Source organism: Mauremys mutica, chromosome 3 (assembly GCF_020497125.1).
Source record: "Mauremys mutica isolate MM-2020 ecotype Southern chromosome 3, ASM2049712v1, whole genome shotgun sequence".
NCBI lineage: Eukaryota > Metazoa > Chordata > Testudines > Geoemydidae > Mauremys > Mauremys mutica.
This window is the reverse complement of record NC_059074.1, coordinates 24,116,356-24,140,845: the sequence shown is the minus strand read 5'-3', so window position 1 is coordinate 24,140,845 and position 24,490 is coordinate 24,116,356. Positions and strand designations below refer to the sequence as shown.

Below are 24,490 nucleotides of genomic sequence, written 5' to 3'. Positions count from 1 at the left end.
CCGCCGAAGACCCCGGGCCACCGGAATCCTCTGGGCGGCCCTGTCCAAAGCACTATGCACATGAATCAGCTCATCGACCACCAAAATGCAGCTTCTTTTATCATTGCTCCCCCATGAATCAACCGTAAGTTCACTTTCTCCACCCTGGTTTCCTCAGACCTAGATGTACAACATCACAAGGAGCCTCTCCCAAGCTGCTTATTGGAATGTGAACAATTTGCTCTCTAATCACACCAACATTTTCACTCAAAATTCAAAAGCTGCAGGCTCTTATGTCACACTCACCACTGTGGTATGAGCACATTCATCCCCAGCACAATTCCATGTACAATTGCTTCAGTGAAGAGGCACTGAGGTGAGTCACAGTGCAAGCAGAATTAGAATAGACCCGGTTTAGGCCCAGAGCCTGCAGTGAGTTCTATGTGGGCAGATCCCTCTGCTTGGGTGGAGCTCATTAAATGATTAGGGGCTCAGGCACTACTGAAGGGGAAAGGGTCCTGTGGCCAAAGCACAATAGCAGGAGACTGGTAGGTCCCCGTTCTGCCCAAGGATTATGGAAATCATTGAATTACAGTGTGTGTCCATTTCTCACCTAGATAAAGGGAGTATACCTACCTCACAGGACAGTGGTAGGAATTAATCCATTACTCTGGAAGTTCTTGGAGATGGAAGAAGAGGCAGACATGCAAAACACTATATCCTGGCTGCAAATGGCCTTGCTTTTCTCCAGCATAAAAAGGAACAATTATAAAACTGACCTTGTTAAAAAAAAATAGATCTAGTCAAATGAGTTAATTTAATACTCAAGAATGAGGCCCCAGCTGCAGTAAGGGGGGGTTCTGGTCCCCCAAAATGAGGGGGAGACCACCACCATTATTCAGATGTTACTTAGAGTGACCAGACAGCAAGTATGAAAAATCAGGATGGGGGTGGGAGATAATAGGAGTCTATATAAGAAAAATCAGGACTGTCCCTATAAAATCAGGACACCTGGTCACCCTAATTTTACATGCTAGTTCAAAAGGAAAGGAACATTAACCTTATTGTACTACCTAACCCCCCATACCTGCCAATATATATTTTGTCTCACACACACCTGGGGAAACCACAGGCACAACTCATCCAAGCCACTGCAAAAGTCCTGGTTTTGACCTATCAGATTGACCCTCCCACACGCACTTTCTCTATTCCCCTCCCCAGGTAGCAATCCCATTTCCACATGGGGATGCTGTTGTTCCCAATAAGCCAACTTCTAACAAACCATCCTCTGTCTTCTCTATAACATGTTGAGTTTGGCTGATCACTGACCAAATCCACACCTAGCTGAGCATTTCAGGAGGGAGTGAAAAGTTTTCATCAAAACACTCCACTGTGATCAAACAAATCAAAGGGCAAGCATGACTGGCCTCACAAAAGCCAAGGGCAGCTGTCACAGAGCTGCTGTTATCTCTGGCATTGCTGGGTCACCAGGACATTTAGCAGTAACATGAAAAACCCCTGAGGAAATGCTACATAACTGCTCCAGACCTAATGGCAAAACAATAGGATCTGCAAGAATTGCTTCCAATAGCCTGCTCCAGGTGTCAGTGCCTCCTAGCACACTAACCTCACAAACATCTAGCTGTGGCCAGTTCCTCTTCTGCTGTCCCAGATGAAGTTAAAGGCTCATCAACAGCTCATACAAGAGGATTCAACAGCCCTCCAGCCCCCAGTACAAATGCCTGTTCCCTGAATCCCAGTGTGGGTCCAGGAGAGAGTGGCCCGCACTCTAGAACAAGGCCCAGCAGCAGCTCCCCCCTTGCCATCCCTAGGGTGGCTCTGCCTCCAGGTGGAGCGTGCCAGAGAGAGGAGGAGCTTTTGCAATCAGCCCCACTGCCGTGTTTACTGGGGGCCGTGGGAAAGCATGGAGGCTGCAAGCAGATTGCTCTGCAGGTAAAGGGACTCTGATCCGATACCCCTACCTGCCTGCTCTGTTTGGTCTGTTTGCTGTATTCACCCCAGTGCCTGTCTGTATTGCAGAGTCTCACTGCTCCTTCTGTGGCTCCAGTTCGGGCTAAGGCAGACTCGAGTGGTGCAGGCGGCTCCCCCAGGTTGGTGAAATGAGACAACAACTGATTGTCACAAACATTTCCCTTTTCTGTGTGGGGGAGGCCTGGGCCATGGTGTGCCTGCGCTCTAGCCCCCATGGCTCTTCTGTTCCTTTGCCCCCACCCCAGGCTTTATAGAGAGCAGCTGCCCTTCCAGGATCTTTTGGGTGAAACTGGACAAACGCTTCCTGCAGGGAAAGTTCTTCAGTCTGGAGCTTGTGGGTGAGTAGCAAAGTGGCAGATCTGAAACCAGGGGGAGACTGGGGAAGTTCTCAGACTGTCTCTAAATTCAGAGCCTGTGCATTAGCTGCTGAGGGACTTGCCCTTTTAATGTTAGCTGGTGACTTATTTAAAAAAGCTGGCAGGATGGTGGGAACAGAGTGATGTGATTTACCAAGGGTCCAATAGCTGTGGCCTTGGCCAATATCTGTATAGATGGACACAACTAACAGCTACGGGCACCTTCTCCTTTGTGCCTTACATCTAATGTAACTAAGAAACTGGGGGAAGGATGGTCCGGTGGTATAGGCCCTTGTGCAGGGCTTTAGAGACCTGGGCTCAATTCCCTACTCTGCTGCAGAACAGCTGGGGACAATACTACTTCCCTACATGACAGGGGCGTGTGACGTTATAGATTGTGATGTGCTCAAACTCTCTAGTAATGGGGGCTGTAGAAGTACCAGGCATGGCAGCTAGTTAAACTGTGTCTACTAGAATCAGTGTTTCTCAGATATGCCCACTGTGGCTGCATGCAGCTCACAGGGGCTTTTCCTGCAGCCACAGCCTCCTGGGCTGTGATTGGGGGCAGGGGGAAGTGGTGGCCACTCCCCCTCGCAGGTGCTCCTGGATATACCACTTTGGTGTTGGTTTCTGGGGCTGCCAGCAGGGGTTGGGCCCCGCCCCCTCTGAAGACACCTGGGGCATAACACTAGAGGAGCAGCTAGTGAGTTCCCTGCCTTCTTTCCCAGGGGTAGTGGGACTCAGTTTTGGGCTTCAGTCCTGGGGTGGTGGAGCGGCAGGCTCTGGCCATGAGGCTCTAGCTCTGTCCTCTGGCTTTGGCCTCTACTGCCCTCACCACCTCCCTGGCCCCCACCACCTCCCCTGACCTCCCATCCAGGCCTTAATTTGTCCCCAAATTTGCCAGGGTTGAGTAGGTCTGCTGTGAAATGTGATACTTGTATGTTTGTTAATATCACTTTTCACAGCAGACTTACTAGCTACCAATAAACAAATTACAATGCCTTGGATGTGTATATGTGCATATTTTTTTTTGTAATATTAAGTATTTTAGGAAATATTGTCAGAGCAGCCACCAGCAAGAGTTGGTGGATGCACTCTGAGGCCACCAAATAATTTGTTCTGAAGACTTACATTTTATTCCTATATCTAATCCTAGACTAAACTAGCTCCTTAATTGGAGGAATGGTCAACTCACAGAATGCAATGTTACTAACTCTATAAGTTATTGGAACTGAGGATCAATCAATCACTGATTAAGCCCTTACAGTCTATCGCACTAGAAGAGACCTATCTCTAGTCCATATCTCCTGCTAATGAGCTTTCCCTTAGCACTTCCTATTCTTCAAACACTTGCCTGGTCCTCCAACTCAAAATGTACCGCTTATCTGAGCGCTACAATGCTGCACTCTGTCAAACAGAGATAAGCACCTAATTTGAGTGACTTGATAGAAATATTAAATATATTTCAGGAAATTGTCCTGAATGGCTCCTCAAGGCATCTGAGGTACAGGCTGATATGTACAGAGAACTAAGCTCTAAGATAATGTAATAGGTGAGTCTTGTGAAAGTACAGGGTTGTCACGTTCACCCTAATGGTGTGGTCTTATTGGCTTCTTAAAGGAACATGCTGGCTTGACCAACTTAGACTTACCTTCTGAATGGGGGTGAGGGTTGTAACTCCATCTAAATGTCACTTTGAAAGTGTGACCTCGATGTACCTGAGTCAAATGAGTTACTTAAGCTTTTTCCACCTATGTTGTGTTTCTTGTCAATCACTAGACGTGTCCTTTCCTTGTCATTAGACCCCTCTGGTGGCACAGTCCTGCTTGATGAGAAATTGGCTGCTCGCTGTGGCTATGTCCTGTCAGAAGATGTGTGGGGCAATACTATCTTCCGGGCTTCTGTGCTTGGCTGTCATGTGGCAAATCAGGTGAGGCCCAAAGCCTGCCTGGGAGGCTTGGTCTCCAAACAGATGCTATAGGAAATGCAGACTGACCACATAAGATTGTGTGATGCTATATGACTCTTCAATGGGGTATGATGGGAACATGCGAAGTCATGCTAACTGCATGGAGGAGGGAAGATTGATGCCTCTGCACACCACCGTGAGGCCGGGTCAGTTTGCCTGGCATGGGATTTCCTCTGCCCCAATAAAATGACACTCCAGATTGTTGTTGCTAACTGGCTGCCAGTTCAAACTTGTCTTTGTTGCTGCTGGGGAATCTTGAAAGTCTCACTGGAAAGCAGTAGACTTGTAGGCATCTGCTGAAAAGGCAGCATCTGTAGCCATATTCTGGCAGACGCTTACTGGCTTAATTTGAGTGGTATTGTGCCTGCTAACTAGTGCCGTAACAAGGGCAAGGCAACGGGCCTGAGTCCCTGTTGGACGGAAGGACCTGCCACCAAATTGCCGCTTCATTCATTCTTTGGCGGCAATTCGACGGCGGGTCCTTCTCTCCAACAGAGACTCGGGGACCTGCTGCCGGCCCTTGCCTCAGGTGCAAAAATTCCTTGTTATGGCTCTGCTGCTAACTCATGCCGCCAGGTGTAGGTTAGTCACAGGCTTGTGTGATTTAGAACCATAGTAACAATGAGGAGGTGAGTTACTTGCCATACTTAGGCTACAATACATCACCTGCTTAAGTGCTTGACCTAGAGCTGGGAAGTCACAGAAGCCCTGAGCTCAGGTACAGTACAATGTTCTGGTTAGATCCCACTCTGCTATAAAACAGGGTGAAATGGTGTGAAGAATAATGACCAGCTTTACATTCTACTAAGGTCTTTGTTTAGTTGTACTGTAAGTACTGATTTCTGATTAAAAGGCCTTTCCGTAGATGAAATAGTATTTCTTACAGTGGCATAGTTCTCTATGTACTGTCCAAGTGGAGATGAGGCACCAGTAGTATTTATCTTAGTGAAGCCAGTTGAGGTAAATGCCAGGTGGGGGTTATAGGGTTGACCATGAGCGGCTCCATCCAGATAAATACTACCAGTGCCTCATCTCCACTTGGACAGTGCAGTGAGATAGTGATCCTGATGTAAAAAACCCCACTCTTTTCAGTGAAGACAGCCTATGACTGACACCAATTTTTAACTGTAACTTGCTATACTACTCTGAGTTTGTGGCAAGAATACTAGTTACTGCTGAAATCTAATAATCTAATTTTAATAATTAGATAATAATAATAATCTTTTTTAAATTACTAGAAAACTTACCTTGTGCACTCTTTCTTCTAGGCAGATGAATTGTTTTCTCTTACTGTAAACATAAAGGTGTCCTCATCTCCAGACATGAGGCGAGCTGCAACCTACACCTACCCTATGTACTGTACATATACTCCTTGGGCTCCAAGAGAAATTGTATGTGAAGAAAACTATATGGAGGTAACTTATCCATCAAAAGCTAAAACATTGAGGCCCTCCACAAATCAATGCAATCTCTAAGTTAAGACCAGTATGAGCAGTTTACTCTACTCTAACAATATCCTGCAATAAGGGAAAGCTCTCAACTTGAGCAATAGGGACATCTGCCAATTTCACATATGTACTAAAGACCAAGTGCGTCTGCCAGAATGCTTACTAACAGATTAAAATATGTAAGGTTCTGTGACTTGGGTATTCCTGATCTGTGACTAGTAACACTCAATTACTGCTGGGAATGCCGTATTTTGTACCATTGCAGTGGAAATCGAAAGCCTCATAAGTATCTCTGTTAAATCTCCAATTCTACAGGGCAGGGAGCCTTAATGCAAAAGTGCTGCAACATCTAGTAAAAACCTATTGCCCCTCTTGGTTCAGGAATGGTAAAGTTTGGGGGTAGGCCCCTTTATTTTACAAGACTGGAATTCTGGTGCGTCTCGGGGATTTTATCAGCAAGGAGGCCAACCTCCTGCTGGAGATGTCAGACGCTATGTTACAAGAATCCAACTGCCACAGTAGAACCTTGCACCAGTCCCAAACATAAGCTAACTAGGTATACCTCCTTTTTATGTATTGGTTACATAATTATCTTAGGGGCAAGGCTGCAGCAATATAGTGAGTCTTCTAGGACTTCAAGTATCAGAGGGGTAGCCGTGTTAGTCTGGATCTGTAAAATCAGCAAAGAGTCCTGTGGCACCTTACAGACTAAGGGCAGGTCTACACTATGGGGGAAAATCGATATAAAATACGCAACTTCAGCTACGTGAATAACGTAGCTGAAGTCGAAGTATCTTATATCGAATTACTTACCGTCCTCACGGCGCGGGATTGACATCCACAGCTCCCCATGTCGACTCCGCTACCGCCGTTCGCGTTGGTGGAGTTTCGGAGTCGACATGAGCGCATTCGGGGATCGATATATCGCATCTAGATGAGACGCGATATATCGATCCCCGAGAAATCGATTGCTACCCGCCGATACGGCGGGTAGTGAAGACGTACCCTAACAGACATATTGGAGCATGAGCTTTTGTGGGTGAATACCCACTTTGTCGGATGCAACCGACTTGAGATTGTTCAGCCTCATCCTAAAATGTCTGGTGCCAACGGTGAGTGCTGCACTACACTTACGGAGTGGCAGAAGTTTACTTCTACTGAATCCAAACCTTGACTTCCTGTATGGTAAGTGATGGTTAGCATTGCACCCTGTATGTTTAACAGCAAAAGCATCACATGTACTTTGGTTTAACTGGCTAGATCCTGAGTTCCAAACTCATGCAGTCTTCTACAAACCTTTGCTGTACTCTTTAAAACACTATAGAGTTAGCCCTCCCCTTAAGAACACACAGTGCATAGTAATCAACAATTGGCCTGAAGATTGTCACTAACCTCCTGTAAATGTAGCCTGATCAAATGTTCCATATGTAACTGAGACACTAATAAAATTCCTCCAAAGCTCCCTGCCTCCTCAATACCTATAAAAGCATGCTGCCGCTCATGTTTGCCCATCTCTGCTCTACTTCCAGGTGTCGGTGAAGAGTGATGTTCCTGTAATTTCAGACGATGACACTGCAACATGGATGTCAGCTCTGCCAGAGGTATGGAGGAGCATGTTTTCTAATGGCTTCTCTTTAATCTCCATCATCATAAATCAGTGGCTTGGGTGATAATGCTGTCATTCTTGGCATCTGGCTCAATCTCTGTCAGCCTACAAGCTCTACTAGAAATGTGTATGAGGCAGAGCTGCTATCAGACATAGATGCAAGTCAACCTTCCAGGAGAGGAAAACTTTCATAGATAAGGAATACTGAGCAAATCACAACAAGCTCACTAGACTGCAGAGTAGAAAAGTGGATGCAGTAACAAAACATGGCCACTTATATTATAAATTTTACTCCTTAAGGTAGTCTGGCATTTGATCTCTAGGCTGCTCTAACAGTACAAGCACACTAAAGTAGTCAAGATACCCAAAGTGCTGTTACCCAAAGTGGTGACCAGTCTATGGGCTCGGGCTGGTCCCTGAGATCTCCCTGACACAGTTTAGGAAGGCAGCAAGCCGGTCCCTGGTATCAAAAAGGTTGAGTCACAGTGTCCTAAATCACTAAGGGCTTCTTAATTGTGGGGACTCTTTCAGGGCCACAAACATAAGTTTCCTTCAAAGGTAAATACCATATGGCTTCTCTGAGAGATGCCTGCAATAGCTGCATGCTGCCTTGCCTTCATGTAAGGCATGTACACTTCTGGCCTGGGATAGGCTAGCAGTGTCCTCAAATGCCACTTCCATTAGTCTAAATCAGGCCTGCACAACATACAGACTAACAGACTCACTGTGCGGCCCGTGGGGGGATTCTGAATCCCCCGCACACGGCGCTCTGTGGGCAGCCCAGAGCCCTTTAAATCCCAGCCGCAGCAGGCAATCAAAGGGCTCTGTGCTGCCCGCAGCAGCGGCGGGCAATCAAAGGGCTCTGGGCTGCCCGCAGTCGCGGGCAGCCCAGAGCCCTTTGAATCCCGGCCCGCGGCCGCTGATTGCCCCCTCCATGGACCCCCACCCCCTATCTAACACCGCTGGTCCTTGTCCTCTGATACCCCTCTCCCAGGACCCCACCCCCTACCTAAATGCCGCTGCTCCTTGTCCCCCGATTATCCCCTCCTGAGACCCCTGCCCCTAACTGCCCCTTGGGACCCCAGCGCCTATCTAAGCCTCCCTTCTCCTTGTCCCCAACTGCCCCCTCCTGAGATCCCCCCCAATTTCCCCTCAGGACCTCACCCCCTACCTGTCTCCTGATGAATCCCTGAGACTCCCATGCCTATCCAACTGCTGCCTGTCCCCTGACTGCCCCCCCGAACCTCCGCCCCATCCAACCCCCCCCCGCTCCCTGTCCCTTGACTGCCCCCCGGAACCCCATACCCTTTCTCCAACCCCCAGCCCCCTTACCGTGCCACTCAGACCAGCGTGTCTGGCTCCATGCAGCTCCAGACATGTTGCTGCCATGCTGCCCTGCGGAGGCCCTCCCCCCTTCCCCCCCCCACACCTGCCTTCCAGATTTGAACACCTCAAAATTCAGGAGTGCTCAAGCTCAGTTTGGGCAGCTGTTACTTCATTTCTCCCAAATCAAATATACTGATCCACTGTAACTTGCTGTAGAAAAGTAGGATAAAATTTAGCAAGAAATGCTTATTAGGACTGGAATTGCTATTTTCAACAGCCATTGCCTTTTTGTTTGTTTGAAAGGAAGACAGTGATATTGCATTGGCAAATTCCCCATAGAAAGAAAGAGTGGAACAAAAGAATAATAAAGGCACCTCAACTTTCCCTCATTTATGGAGGACAGTCTTATAATATGCATCGAGATATCCTCCAATCACACAAGCTGAAAATTGTTCCACTTTACTGCTGCTCTGTAACCATATGGGAACCAATCCTGTCTGTGTTTTGTGCACATCCAAAATTCCTGCTGAATGACCCGCCCTGGGAGCGAGTTACCAGTGACCCAGGGCTGAGGCGGCAGGAGGTGTGTGGGGGGGGGGCACTGGTGGGGGGGAGCCCAGGGCTGGGGCAGCAGCGGGGTGGGGGGAGGGCACTGGTGGGGAGGAAAGGGGGGAGCCCAGCGCTGGGGCGGCAGGGGGTGTGGGTGGGGGGAGAGCCCAGGACTTGGGCAGCAGGGGGGTACAGGGGGGAGCCCAGGGCTGGGACGGGGGGCAGCCAAATTTTGTTTTGGTTGGGGCAGCAAAAAACCTAGAGCCGGCCCTGCCGGGTTCCCCCAGTCACCGGAGCACCGGGTCCTTTAATTTGCCCCTGAGGGCTCCCAGCCACCTCTTCAGCTGGGAGCCCCTGGTTGATTTTAAAATCAAGTATCACCTCCCCACCCCCAACCTTCCTTTTTGGCCCACAGATGTTTTGGTGGGGTGACGCTGGGGAAGGAGGGTTTGTTTCGGCAGGGCTGGGCGGCGCTGGGGCGGGGTGTTTCCGCGGGGTCGGGAGGTGCTGGGAGGGCATGTTTCCGCGGGGCCAGGAGGTTTCGGCCCTCAGCTGTTTTCTTTGGAGGAATGTGGCCCTCGCCGCTTTACGAGTTGTGCAGGTCTGGTCTAAATCTTAATGGCAGAATAATTTGGTCACATGTCCACCTATATCTCATCCAACCATGTTTCTCTTTCAGGTTCAAAAAGTTGAATACCAGGTATGGCAACTGATCTTTCTTTCTCCTTCAGGGAGAAAGAAAATAATGGTAAGCGACGCAGCCAAACTGGGTTACAGCTTCAATAATACACTGGCTCGAGTGTTCCTCCGTGCTCCATATTCCACCAATGAATCTAAACTTGCAGTGGTGAGTGGTAGCTCTTGTAGTGGGACTGAAAGGCACTGTTTCCAATCTCTCTCTAGCAACCATTTTTCTTAACTTTCCATAGGTTAATGGTGTGAGTATGAACATAGTCAGTTCCACTTCCATGTACAAGCAGAGGTGGATGCTTCTGTTGATTGACACAACTGTTGCATGTCCTATCGGTAAGTATCACTTCACAATTTACAAAGCATACCAAAAAATAGCCACTTGAGCAAGCTAGTAGAAAACTCTTCTTTCAGGCCTAGCTGCAGCTGGCTCTTCAAGAGAAGCAATGTAAAAACAAACCTATCCTAGATGTGTTCCAAAGTACGATTTGCTTAATTCATTTTCTCATTTCTCCCTTATTCCTATACACACCTTTCCACAAAGGCAATAAGCCATCAAAAAAGCTACATCAGACTGTCCTGCAACTGAGTATCAAGACCAGAAAAACTGTATTTCTACCACTGGGCCAGGAGTCATATTTAGATAATGCATGTGCAGAGTTGTAACACCAGCAGAAGGTGGGATTTCTTGCATAACATAAAGGGGGGATGTAGAGTGGATTTAAGAGGTAGGTACCCACTAGCCATGTTAGTTATCTTTGTAAGAAGGTAGTAACTCATCTGAAACTGATCAGACTACTTTAAATGCCATACTTCCATGCTCTAGGGATGGCCATAGAAGTATCGGGATGGAATGGGTCGGGGGGTAAAGAAGACGAGGAGGGGGTGGCAGCTGTTATAAAATGAAGCTCAATCCTGTTTCTTTGGAAACACAAACTCGTGCACTGATGAATGGTTTGATTTTCTCATTATCTGAATCAACAGATGGCACCAGCTTCACTGATACTGCTATAACTTGGACCGTGCCAAGCATTATCCCTACACTAGTGCCTCAAGAACCCACCTTCGTGTCCAAAAATATTTCAGTGGGAGTTGATGGCCAAAGAATAATGCACCCTGAACAGAATTATATTCTGGAACACAACAAAACACACATTCGAATGACTGTCCCCATTGGAGCAGCTGGGGGCAGATTAAAGGTTAGTGAGAACCTATCGTAATTTAACACCCTCTGGAGACTAGTGGAGGAGATCAGAGACTTCTGAACAGTGGTCAATCGAGCAGTTGCTGATGGAGATGGGTTGCATGATGCTAGCTTCTTCAAGATATTAAACTGGATTAAAAAACTACTAAGGGCTCAATAGCTCTCTCAGCTTGAGCAAAACTGGGGTGCACTGGAGAAAGATAACAGGAAGCCAGTCCCTGATTTTTTGATTGCCTGCCTAAATATAAATTTATGCTGAAGCTGCCCTCTGATGCTTCAAGTGCAGTGCATATGATGCCAGCAAAGAATTTGCCATAGCAGGTCCTCACTCTTCCATTCCCCCAGCTGCCCTCCCCATTATGCTGGGCAGCTGGGAACTGATGTAGAAGGCAACAGTTTGCCTGTAGAAGCTGCCAGCTTTTCACTAGCAGAGGTTACGCTACACGGTACTAGAAAACAATCCTAAATATTTTTAATACTGCTGTGGATCCATAGAGGTGATATAAAATGTTGCTTCAAAAAGGAATCCTACGAAAAGTGGAAATGTGGACTGATTGCTTAGGAGGAGTACCAAAGAACAGCACACATATGTAGAGACAAAATTACAAAGACTAAGGGACAAACTGAGTTACACTAATCAAGGGATTTAAGAGGCAATAAGAAGAGGTTCTTTATGTTAGAGAAAGTGAAAGATGAAGGAAAGTGTAGGTCCTTTAGGAAGGAGAGCTACTAACTATGACATCAAGAAGGTTGAGGTGTTTAATGCCTATTTTGGTTCAGACTTCACTTAAAAGGTTAACAGTGACCAGATACTCAGCACAATTCATACTAACAAAAAGGGGGAAAGGGGTGCAAGCCAAAATAGGGAAAGAACACATTAAAGAATATTTAGATAAATCGGATTACTTAAGTCAACAGGGCCTGATGAAATTTGTAGGAGGGCACTTAAGGAACTAACTGAAGCAATCTTGGAAATGTTAGCAATTATCTTCAAGAACTCATCTAGATGGACAAGGTCCCAGAGGACTGGAGAAAGGAAAACATAGTACTTATTTTCAAAAATGATACAAGGTTTAGAAAACCTGACCTACTGGGCATGTTTAGTCTTGAGAAAAGACGATGGGGGGGACAGGACCTGATAATCTTCAAATATGATAAGGACTGGTGTGTAGAGGATGGTGATCAATTGTTCTCCATGTCCACTGAAGGTAAGACCAGAAGTAATTAGCTTAATCTGCAGCAATGGAGATTTAGGTTAGATATTAGAAAAAAACTTACTACCTGTAAGGGTAGTTAAACTCTGGAATAGGCTCCAAGAGAGGAGGTAGAATCCCCAGAATTGCAGGTTTTTAAGAACAGGTTGGACAAACACTAGGTTTACTTGGACCTGCCTCAATGCAGGTGGCTGGACTTGATGATTTCTCCAGGTTCCTTCCAGCCCTACATTTCTATGATTCTATGATTAATTGAGAAATGGGAGAGGAGGTGGACCCATGACCTCATTCATTTAAAATATAGTCCATACTTCAGCATGGACCCCTGGAATAATAGTTCTTGCCTTCAGAACACTTTCCTCTCAAGCTTTCTGTTAGCAAAAGATCTGGATCTAAAAATTCATATAGTTAACAAGAATTATCTTGTTAACAGTCTCTTAATGATGTATTCTTGCCCTGAAAGGGGCTATCCAGGAAGCAAGGGTGAGTACAGCATTACAAAGCAAGAGGGAAGCAAGAATGTCTCCCTTGGATAATCTGCCAATTTACTATTCTGTCTTGGTGGCTTAAAAGACCTTGCTAACCCTCCCTTGATGGACTAAGCAGCTCTTAGAAGTACAGACTGACACAGCTTCACACCTTAGGTGCAAGCTTCACTCTACACATGCCATGCATACAATCTGTGTTTTAAGCATCTGTCTTGACTTGCACTGGATTCTGAAAATCATCACTAGAATGACGAATTGACTAGTATGTGTGTGGGGGGCGTGTTATTACCAAACAAAAATGCACATGCAAAGAATGGTTCTAGATGGCTGCAGAAGAGACCTAAAAGCCTTTCTACAAGACACTATCTAAAACTCTTAATGGCTGTTTATAAATTTGATATTGATGAGACTGCTAATCACCTTCAGCAACCTAACTTTGCAGTTTTCAGAGGGGTAGCCGTGTTAGTCTGTATCAGCAAAAATAACGAGGAGTCCTTGTGGCACCTTAGAGACTAACACATTTTTGGGGGCAAAACCCACTTCATCAGATGCACGGAGTGAAAAATATAGTAGGCAGGTATATATATTACAGCATATGAAAAGATGTGTCTGCAGGATACAAACTGTCTTGGTGCAGGGTAACACAAGCCAGCTCTACTCTGAAAATGATGGCCCACCCTAGCAAATTACCAAAGTTAAAGGACAAAATGGGAGACATCCCTCCAATCATAATGGAGGGTTGTGACCTGGAGCACACAGGAAAAAGTCATGGACAAATGGGAAAATCAGGCTGTCTGTGACTCCCCCCACCCCGCCCCCGTGACAAACCTGCAGCCGTATCCATGCTCAATACTACTTGGTATGTCTAAAACCTTGTCTCCTAGAGCACTGTAGCCAATGGAGTCCATGGCATAATCTATAGTATCAGTTTATTCTTGGAGCACACTTGGACAGATGTAGATTGGCATATGACAAAGTACACAGTGATCAAGCCCATCACTACACCTTTCATGCCTCGAATACCAACAGTCATCAACAGTAAGTCACGCCTCTGGCTAGCTCCATAATAAGATGGTGCTCGTTTTTTTTCTTTGTCTCTAATGAGTTATTAGTGTTGCCTCTGCTGTGAACTCATACCAACCAAAATTCTTCACTTAACTGGGAAGTTTCATTTATTTAGCTAGCTAGCTCTCAGGTGACGTGACTGTCTAGATTTAAATCTTGATAAAACTAAACAATTCTGTTAACCATAAGGGAGTATCTGTGTGTAAGATCTGCAAATAAGGGGCAAAATGGAGAATAATCATTAGGGATTTGATGTGAGTTGCTGATTAGAACACCAGATTCTGCCATTCTAAGGCCTTCTCTACGTGATAAATTTATCTAAATTACTTTATTTAAGCTATGTAAGTTATGTGCCTTAAGCAGGGCCAGGTCCAGGCACCAGCTAAAGAAGCAGGTGCTTCGGGCGGCCAATACCAAGAGGAGGCCCTCTGGCCGCTATAGGGGCTGCACGTCCGGGTCTTCGGTGGCAATTCAGCAGCAGGTCCCTCAGTCCCTCTCAGAGCAAAAGACCTCCGCTGAATTGCCGCCGAAGAGTGGAGCAGCGCAATTGCGCTGCTGCGGCTTTTTTTTTTTTTTTTGCTGCTTGGAGCGGCAGAAAACCTGGAGTCGGCCTTGGCCTTAAGTCAATGTAGCTTAGATCCACTTACAGCTGTATCTACACCGCGCTATGCCAACAGGAGAATGTCTCCCGTCAACATAGCTTCTGCCTCTTGTTGAGGTGGAGTACTGAAGTCAATGGGAGAGCACTTCACAGGACCCATTAAATTGACACCGCTGCATCAATCACAGCAGCACCGATTTAGCCTGTAGTGAAGACAAGCCCTAATTCCACCAGTGTTTTCCATTGAGCCTTTAAGTGGGGCCCAATGGGAAAGATCATGCAAAGTGTGACTAAGCAACTGTAGGGAAAAAATGTGTGTGGGATGCATCAAATGAGGAGGAATGTCTCATCTTCCCAACCTCAAGCCTCTAATCATTACTTTGGGAGCAGAGTGCTTGCCACTCCATTTTTCAAAAGCTCATCTCTTGTTACATCGTTATGACTTGACATCTTTGCAGTTACCTGGATAATTTATTTTTTAAATCAAAAGGATGCTTTAATGTAGTAGCACTACCTTATTACATATTCCAAATATCTGTTCAGTCTAGATTCCCTGCCTGTAACACAGAGATGTCATTGGACTCTTTTATAATAGATCTCTAGAAAGTAATTACACTCACATTCCTTCAAGTGTGTTTGTGTATATTTAATCTTCTATAGTTTGGGGTAAAAATTCCTATGTAATCAGAGTATCTCAGATTACAACATTAATAATAGAGCCATTAAGAGTTGACCTCTAGATAAACTCACTTGAGCACAGCAAAATGGGAGGCTTCTAACTGTCCTACAGTAATAGATAAGCATTTGCAGTAACTATATGCTATCAACCTAACAGATACTCTTCCAGAGAAGAGAATATTTGATGTTGCATTTGGATCTTTTCTTCCTGACGTCTCTCTGGTGACAATCACAATAGGAAATGTGCCACTTTCCCCAAGAGACGCAGAACATCATGGGTACAAAGTTTATGAAATTACTTTCCCCAATGGAACAAAGGGATTTAACTTAGAAGTGCCTTTTGATGATCCTACTGTTCTGAAGGAGGTAAGATAAGGTAGCTATGATGTAGCACTCAGTAGAAAACTGTTCTTCCCATCCCACAAATTTTCAAAATATTGAAACTTTCAGGACAAAAATTAAAAATTTCAAATTCTCATGAACCCCAAATGTCTCACTTTGGTTTCAACCATTTTACGTGTACTATAATTTAATATAATGCTACAGCTACACTATGAGCTAGGGGTGTGATTACCAGCTCATATACATCTACTTATGCTATCTCAATGAGAGTGGTGGCATGGCTTGGCTGTACCGCTTAGATATGGGGATCAGGTGGGTTTGCACTCAGCGTGCTGCTGCTCATCTTCTGTGGCTTCACTACTATTTATATTCTCGCTAGCACAAGTATGTGTATGCTAACTGGGAATCACGCCCCTAGGTCGTAGGGTAGACATAATCTACATTTAAAAACAAACTTTTTGACACTTCAAAAAACTTTAGAGTCAAAATTAATTGAAACCAACCCTTTCCTGCAAACAGTTCTGGGGTTGATGAATCATCATTTTAACTTCCAGCAAAAACCACTTTGGACAATTCCCAACCAGCTCTGCTATGATGTGGGAAATGATGACACATTATGACTGTCATGTGAACATGTTAGGGCAGCCATTGCTCAAAACATACATCTGGCACCACTAACCACCAATCATGCAATGTCAATGAAGGTATCACTAGCCTGATCTGAATTAATATTCTGTTTAGAAAGTCTTGAGCATCTGCCCTGTCTCATATAGGACTATGGGCAAAATGCAACTTCAGGTGTGACTAAATGACCTACAAACTATGGCTTCTTCTGATGCTTCCGTTAATAGGGATAGGAGTCATGCACGCATTGTTCAGCAGCAGGATCTTATCCAATCTATTAAATAACTGCCTGTCGGGATAGGACTGCCTAACTTAAAAAAAACAAAGTGATCAGTTATTGCAATATTGCAATAAACCTTGTCCAACAAACATCCAGCCGTTCGTGAGCCTGCTTTTTACATAATGCAGTTCAGACTGTGACTTGAGCAGATACTAGACAGATTACAAGAAGATATGGAAGCCTGGAGCTGGGCATGTTTGCAGCACAAGTTTGTAAAATGGCACAAGTTTAAATGAGTGATCTAACCTCCTTGTGTTTGAAATGGGTAGTTAAGTGCAAACACTTCAACACAGTCTTGGCCCAGCTCATACAGAGCTGTTATGTGAAGCAGTAAGATCAACGATATTTTCTGTTGTGGGGAACAAATGTATGTGTGCACAGCAAATATATTCTTGTCTATGCTGGAAGCAAATGCTGCTGACACCTCAATCTCTCGTCTAACTTTCTTTCAGTACGTGAATAGAAATGAAACAAAATATACCCTCCATGTTAACTATACTCTAGATGTGGGTCCTGAAATGAAACCATATAATCATCCAGCAGAAGTAGAATGTGTGGTTGCTGATATTGGTAAGCTTCCGCCCATACTGACTGATTGAGACTGGTATAGTAGAGGGAGGATTTTCATTGATGCCAATGGGAACTAAATTAGACCAACAATGAGAGCTTTTTGGGAAAATCCCACTCTATAATTGCTCATTATTGCCAATATAGCTAGTTTGCTGCTTTTCAGATGGCAGCTCTTCTTCATTCTGCCAAGTTTAATTATCTGCCCTGGAGACACTATAAGCAATAAAAACCTAGTCATGGGTCAGGCACCATGTTTAAAAGAAATGGCTAGCCAAATCAAGTCAACTTTAGTATCACTGCATCTACTGGTAACATTTTTCAGATATTTACATTAGGACAAGCTGAAATCACCCAGCTTTTACATCCAGGGTAAAGTTCAATTGGCCCAGACACAGCTCTGTAAACTCTAGAAATGGCAAAATTGGTCAAAGTAGATCAGATGGTCTTAGTAGTTGACTTACTACTTGGCATTCTCTCCAACTTCTGGGTTTTACAGTCCTTCTGACTGTAGTGCCTTCATCTTACAAAACATGTTTTGAGTTGAGGTGAAAGGAGGCTGAGATCAAATAAAGCCCAACTAGTCTTACCAAAGTTGGAGTTTAGCCTGAAGTCAATTGGGCAGTTGCTAATCAACTGGGACATTTGGCCATGTCGTGGATGCAATACCTTGCAGTCTAAAATGATAGTAGGTATCTAATACAATCTATAGTATCAATACAAACAATTTCTCCATGATAAGAATTAATGCCGTAACTAAAACTGTGTATGTCCAATTTATATCCTGGCTTCTTTCACAGAACTACCAGAAGCAGTTGGTTACTGTGATAAAGAGAACCTGTATCTAGCAGTTCCCGTTTCAGCTCTGTATCAGTACTGGAACCTGTACATCGGTAACAAACTTCTGAATCAGCAAACTGTGCTCTCAAATAGGCATCTCCTGACTACCAATTCTACCCATCTGGTGTTGCAAGTACCTCTGTTTACTATGGGGATTATCTATGAGGTATGTAGACTATACTGTAAGGCTTTGGTATCTAAAAGATTTTTTATCAGGAAGGAAAAGCATTTCACTCCCAAGCTTGTCTTGTAATGTTACAGTAACCACTTCTAATGCAGAAAATATCAAGGGGAAATGACTTTCCAATAAGTAAACACAACCACAACAAGAGATCTGACTCCTGACCTATGATTCCACTGCATCCATGTACCCAGTGTAATGGCTCAAGTGGTCCCCATGCATGTGAAGCAAACACAAAATTGCCAGGTGTTAAGACAGATGTCCTGTCCATATTGGGTCAGGCACCATGTTTAGACATGATTCTTGCTAAAGAATTCCTGCTAACAGAGTGACTAGGCTAAAGTTGCATTTAGCCCAAGTAAAAATCTAGATTATAATACACATCTAGGCTACTCTACAACAGCCAGTCAAAACGTATGCAGCTGGTACCAGGCCTAACAAGTCTGCACTAGTAAACTTGACTTATTACCCAGGTTGGACCAGGCTTAAGTCTTCACACTTGTCTCAAATGTTATCTTTGCTAGTGTTTAAAGTAGCATCAAACTAAAGAGAGCAGTCTCTCTCTGATCAGCAAACTATTTTTACTAGAGAAATATTGTCACTTTCTTTACAGGAAGTGTCCTTTCAGAGACTCAAAACTAGGTTTGATCTTGCACTCAGGAAAGCAAATACTCTGGAGACCATAAAAACATTCTCTGTGAGCTGCAATTTTAATTCTTCAGAATTTATAGGTAAGCTATATAGGTCTTGAGCTCGACAACATGGAACTCGATGGCTTTCCCGAATCTAACAGACTCTCTGACTTTCTTAGTGTGCTACCCTAATGGAACTGTAACAGTATCTGCCCCAATGAAGACTATTCCTTCCATTGATATGGGCAAAACAAAACTGAAAGACAGCACCTGCAAGCCCAAAGAATTTAATGAGGAACAAGCCTTCTTCCAGTTCCATGTCTCCACTTGTGGCACTTCACTAAAGGTAAGCAACTGTGAAGAGTTGTTTTTTTTCCATTGAGTAAACCCAAATTCTAATCCATTTTTGGCTTGCACAGTTTGAAGGTGATCACATTATTTATGAAAATGAAATATCTTATGAGAAAGAGATTCTCCCAGCATGGGGACCACCTAAAATCACAAGAGATCCAGATTATAGGTAGGACTCCTCCTGCTCACTGACTCCAATCGGTATAGTGATCATGCCTGGAAAGTTACTACAATAATTCTCTTATTGTAGATTGACAGTCTTGTGCTATTACCCAACAAAAGAGAAACTGATGCATACTACTATGGTTAGAAATCTACCTACAAATGGATCCCCTCGTTTTGGCTATGGTACAATGATGGTGAGATCAAGAGTTGCAGGTAGACCACTCCCTCCCCCCTCCAGTTTAAAACATTTGTGTGACTCTTGTAGTTGTAAGCACTCTTATTTTGAGGCTTTAATTCCTTCTTATAAAAGCCCATCCTTAACTTTATCTTCTATAGAACACAGAAGGACCAGACAAGTTCTGAATATAATCGCAAGGGTATCCAAAGGTAAGTTTCCTTCTTTGAAAACTAGGATAGTATCAAATGAGTCTTAAACTGATTAACAAAATCTCCAAACCCATTCTTTTCAAGATGAATCTTTTATGGAACTTTATGAACCAAATTTGACAATAGTTCAATCTTCCTTGGAGCCCATGTTTTTTGAGGTAGAGCTAAAAGATGAGGAACCCGATGTTGAATTACACTTGAATAACTGCTGGATGACTTGGTCTTCAGACTTCGAAAGCACCTCACAATGGAACATTACTGTGGATGGGCAAGTAGAAATAGCTTAAATGATAAAACTGTTCATGAAAAGCATCTTGATCACTTCTAACTGTGTTGTTACTCTGATCTCTCAAACAGCTGTGGGAACGAAAACAACAAATGTGTTACAGAGTTCTATCCAGTATCTGTTAGTAGGAGAGTGAAACATCCCACTCACTTTAAAAGATTGGCAGTAAGGATGCTGATACCTCTGCTGGGACAGGTAAGATTAAGAGAAGTTAGAGAATCTAGGCTGTGAAATGATACCTTAACACTTGTATGCTCTAAACTGAGGAAATATGTTTATACCAAGGAACAAACTTAAAAGTGCTAACCTAACTTCCTCTCTTAAGAGGCCCAATTTAAGCATCTTCAGGGTAACACTGAGCTTATAACTTAGCCAGCTAAGGAACTGTTGACAGACCAATAAGCCTGACTGATGTGCACTTTAGTTTGGCTGGTTCTTCAAAAACAAAAATGTGCCTTGCACAGCTTTAGTGACTTAAAGTGGCACTTGCTGCAGTAAACTAAAGGGCCTGGTATGGAAATATAACTCATACAGTTTGACTTTTCTTTTTTTTTTTAATATATAGGATCAGACTCCTATAGATCTGATATCTGGCACAAAGTCAACCAGGCAAGCCAGCATGTGCCATAACAGCCATATGAAATACCACTCAGCTCACTTGCATCTATCCCATCCCCTCCAACAGTTCACTTAAATGCCTGGCTAGTGGGGAGGGCAAAGGAAAAGGTGGATTGGCAGGATGCCTAGAATTCTAACCTGTGCCTCTGGCAAGTCTGGTGAGGGAAGGAAACAGGTGATAGTCAAGGGTTATTCACCGTAGGATGCCTTGCCAGTAGCTCTTCCCATTCTAAACAGAGTGGATTCTAGCACTGATAGTAGCTGCCTCAAGTAACAAGGCCAAAAAATAACCTTGCCATTTCAACCTCAGGTAACATCTCCTGAGCTCACTGGAAACCAACATGAGGCAATTTTGGCATCAGCTTCTTAAAAGGCAGGCAGCCACACCTCACACTATAGATTAGTTTCTGTACAGTCTCTGCATGGCTAGTGGGTCCTGTCTCGACCTCTTTCATACAAAAAGATCCTTAACACAGAACTAGAAATTCAATGCCCACGCCGATAGACGTTGCCCTTTACAAGCATAGGTTTGGTAAGTGTTAGGTGAAAAGTAAAAGCAAATAGATCCCATACTAACAATTAGTTCACCTTTCTTCTCAGGTGCACTTGCACTGCACAGTCACAATCTGCTCTCCTCCTAAAATATCATCTGGCAACATTGGGACCTGTGGAAGCTGGTGTGACCCTACCAGGAAGAGGATGGGTAGGTTTACACTGGAGGTATTTGGCTATGCTTAAAATACACTGGGCTAAATTTTTAAAGGTAGCAAGGTGCCTAAATAGCTTTAAAACACTGATCCTCTATGCTAACTGACTCCTGTGACCTTGAGCTGATAATGTAAAACACTAGTACTTGACAACTTCAGAATCTCAGTAGATTTAAAGCCAGTTGGAGTACAGTATCTATGGTCCTTTATTCTGTCAATAACAATCTTGTAAAACTTTCTAGATCAGCACTCTGAACCATATTCTGGTCTCCATGGTTATGTATTGGCTGGGCCAGTATGGATTGTTCATCCTGAACCAACTGAGGAGAAAAACATACAGGACTAAACTAGGTGAGAACATTGGGCCTTATTGCCTGTATTCATCTATCCTAGGGGTAGGCAACCTATGGCATGTGTGCCAAAGGCAGCACGCGAGCTGATTTTCAGTGGCACTCTCACTGCCTGGGTCCTGGCCACCAGTCCGGGGGGGGGGGGGGGGGCGCTGTATTTTAATTTAAATTTTAAATGAAACTTCTTAAACATTTTTAAAACCTTATTTATTTTACATACAACAATAGTTTATATATTACAGACTTATAGAAAGAGACCTTCTAAAAACATTAAAATGTATTGCTGGCACGTAAACTCTTAAATTAGAGTGAATAGATGAAGACTTGGCACACCACTTCTGAAAGGTTGCCGACCCGATCTATACAATTTGCAACTGGCTCGTAGCCAAACAAACATGGAGCCTCAACCACTTTCAACTAAGCTTCAGGCCCAATTTACACAATATCCCCATTTAACTGGAGTAGAAAATGCCACTAAAGAAAAAGAAGACATGTCCATTTAGACAGACCTCCCATTTTAATGGAAGAGAGATCTTAATCCCCCAGACTGAATTGAAAATGTCAACCTACAGTTTCTTCTGTCTCAGTGAAGGACTAGCTTCATATAATCACTCTGGAGCAGCCAGAATTCACTGATCAGTTGATCTACATGTGTTTACAACAGGGTTTAGAGACCCTGAATTTAGTTGGCGCTCTACTGTGCTAGGTAATGTACAAACACATAGTAAGCTAACCCTGTCTCACTATCTGATGCAGGGCCTATCTGTTCTTGAGGGTGATCAGAACTATGGCTTGCTAGAAGTGAGACCAGGCTCTCAGACCCAGCACTGCAGGGCTGATGAACATCAAATTACTAGTATATCAAGTGTCATGTTTCCTCTGCTGGAGAGCGCTACAAAAATCAAGCAACAAAATAACATTTTTCCTCTCTTCCAGATGCTGAAACATAAACTTGCTGTCCATTGGCCTCCTCCTGTGTCTGATCATAGCTACTTTATTATTATTTCATAAACTGATTTTCATGAAGGGTAAAGTGCAAATCTGAAACATCAGCTAAAAGTATTGCTTCAATACACACAAGCTATTGTAAATAAATAATTACACAGAACATGTGCCTAACAGGATCCCCACGTTTATGGTTTGTTCCCTGTAAAATTTAACGGGCTGTGCTCTCTTCTCTCAGTACAAACTCTCAGCCTGGATACTGATGCATCTAGTGCTGGCACAGGCTTAATATAAACTAGATACTCAAAGGAAGGGGTCTCCCTTGCCTGTACCTGTCAATGTACAATAACAGCAACTGTGCAAAAGGGAGAATGGATTCCTATCATCACTAAAACACCAACTCATCCACTGTCAAGTTCTCTAGTGTGTGTACGTACGTACACACACACACACACACACACACACACACACACACTAGCCTTGGATACACCTTTAAACTGGCTGTCCAGAAAATAAATCAGATTCAGTACAGGCTGCAACTACAGTACCAGTTGATATTCCCAGCTCATGTTCGCATACTCTCACTAACTCTCATCAAGCTAGCGAGAGTGTAAATGGCAGTGCAGTCAAGAAGCATGGGCAGTGGCAAGATGGACTGAGGACATACCCACCAGTTTCAGGCTGTTTTGAACTTGACAGAACTTAAGTCATGCCACTCCTGTTTATGCTATTTATACTCACGCCAGCTCAATGTGTATGCAAGCTGGGAATCATGCCCCTAGATCAGTGTAGATGTAGCATCTGACTAGTTATCCTATAGCCTTTATAGCTGACCACTCTGACTCCCTCGAGAGGCTGGGGGGAGACTATGCATTAGCTGTACAGTAACAGGCACAGAAGCTCTTCCATGCAAGTCTGCTCTTCATGAAGCAATGAACTGGACTTGGAATCATCCTAGTATAGGATCAGACTCCTTCACTCCAGTGAGAATGGGAAGTAGCCCCATCTCCATATTTTGCAGAGGGGGAGTTCAGACCAGCTACACAATGCCAGTGCTGTAAAGAGCAATGTGAGAACTCCGTCTGCCCTGCGATATTGGAGGGTTTTCCTCAGATACCATAAGCCCTCTTCAATCTCCAGTAGGAGTGGGAGTCTTGGCCTAGCTCTGAGTCACGTCTCCTTTCCCATAGTCTCACTGTAGTAAAAAGATCTGGGCAGTATTGAGTGAAGTGTTGCTTTCCTCTGAAGGGCAGCAGCTGCTGCTGCTCCAAGTAGTAGGCATCCTTCAGCCTAGAGAGACCATGGGTATGTGCCCCTGGGGGGTAATGAATTTACTTAGTTGGTTTTATGGCAGCCGTGAATGTGGCTGAAGAGACCCACTCAAGAGAGACAATCTCTGCCGCAACTGTCACATTTAAAGGTGATGTTTCAACCCTTTGGGCTCTGCCTTCTGCAAGCTCTTTTCTCCTCTGCTAAGCTGGACTGCTTCCTTGTGTAACTCCAGAGCCCTTTGTTACGTTCTTGTTTCCAAAGGCTGCAGTCCTGAGTGCAAACTTCCCATTTGTCCACATCCATGTCCATTTCTTTGAGGTCTCACCTGCACCCATCCTTGAAATGCAATTTTGGGCGTCCTCTGGGTCTTTTTCTAGATGCCAATTCGCCATAGAGGATGTCCTTTGGGATGTGCCCATCATTCATTCAGGACACATAGTTAAGTCAGCAGAGGCGCCTCTGTTTGAGGGGTGTTTGCATGCTGAGTATGCTGGCCCATTTGAGCTCCTCAGTGTTGGTGACTGTATCCCTCCAGGAGATTCTGAAGATTCGACGATGGCAACGCATATGAAAGCTGTTGAGCCTCTTTTCCTGATGAGCATATAAAGTCTGTCTCGCTCCCAAACAAAAGTGTGCTGATAATAGCTGCACAATACACACAGATCTTTGTGTGTTCTGTCAGTCTGTTGTTTTGCCATACCCGCTTGTTCAGTTCAGACATTGTTGTGGGGGCTTTTCCCATGCGGATGTTGAGTTCTGAATGGTTGACTGCGATAGT

The 24,490-nt window shown here is 44.4% G+C and overlaps 1 protein-coding gene across 2 annotated transcripts; it reads left to right on the top strand.

Annotated features, from left to right (window-relative positions):
- The first annotated feature begins 1,486 nt into the window (after nt 1-1,486).
- Nucleotides 1,487-23,499, top strand: LOC123366805 (zona pellucida sperm-binding protein 2-like). 2 transcript variants are annotated; one of them, XM_045010568.1, is made up of 23 exons: nt 1,487-1,932; nt 2,020-2,090; nt 2,217-2,309; nt 4,130-4,257; nt 5,565-5,711; nt 7,274-7,345; nt 9,905-10,072; nt 10,155-10,251; nt 10,900-11,114; nt 13,706-13,859; nt 15,323-15,531; nt 16,864-16,981; nt 17,779-17,984; nt 18,613-18,730; nt 18,811-18,977; nt 19,051-19,151; nt 19,233-19,360; nt 19,484-19,534; nt 19,619-19,802; nt 19,892-20,015; nt 21,039-21,141; nt 21,388-21,496; nt 22,432-23,499. In XM_045010568.1, exons 1-22 carry the CDS (start codon nt 1,904-1,906, stop codon nt 21,489-21,491), a joined length of 2,787 nt encoding a protein of 928 aa, XP_044866503.1. In that variant the 5' UTR covers nt 1,487-1,903; the 3' UTR covers nt 21,492-21,496; nt 22,432-23,499. The 2 variants fall into 2 exon arrangements, with proteins under 2 accessions (XP_044866503.1, XP_044866504.1); XM_045010569.1 differs by lacking the exons at nt 13,706-13,859; nt 15,323-15,531 and having other exon boundaries at nt 1,488-1,932.
- Nucleotides 23,500-24,490: the final 991 nt, after the last annotated feature.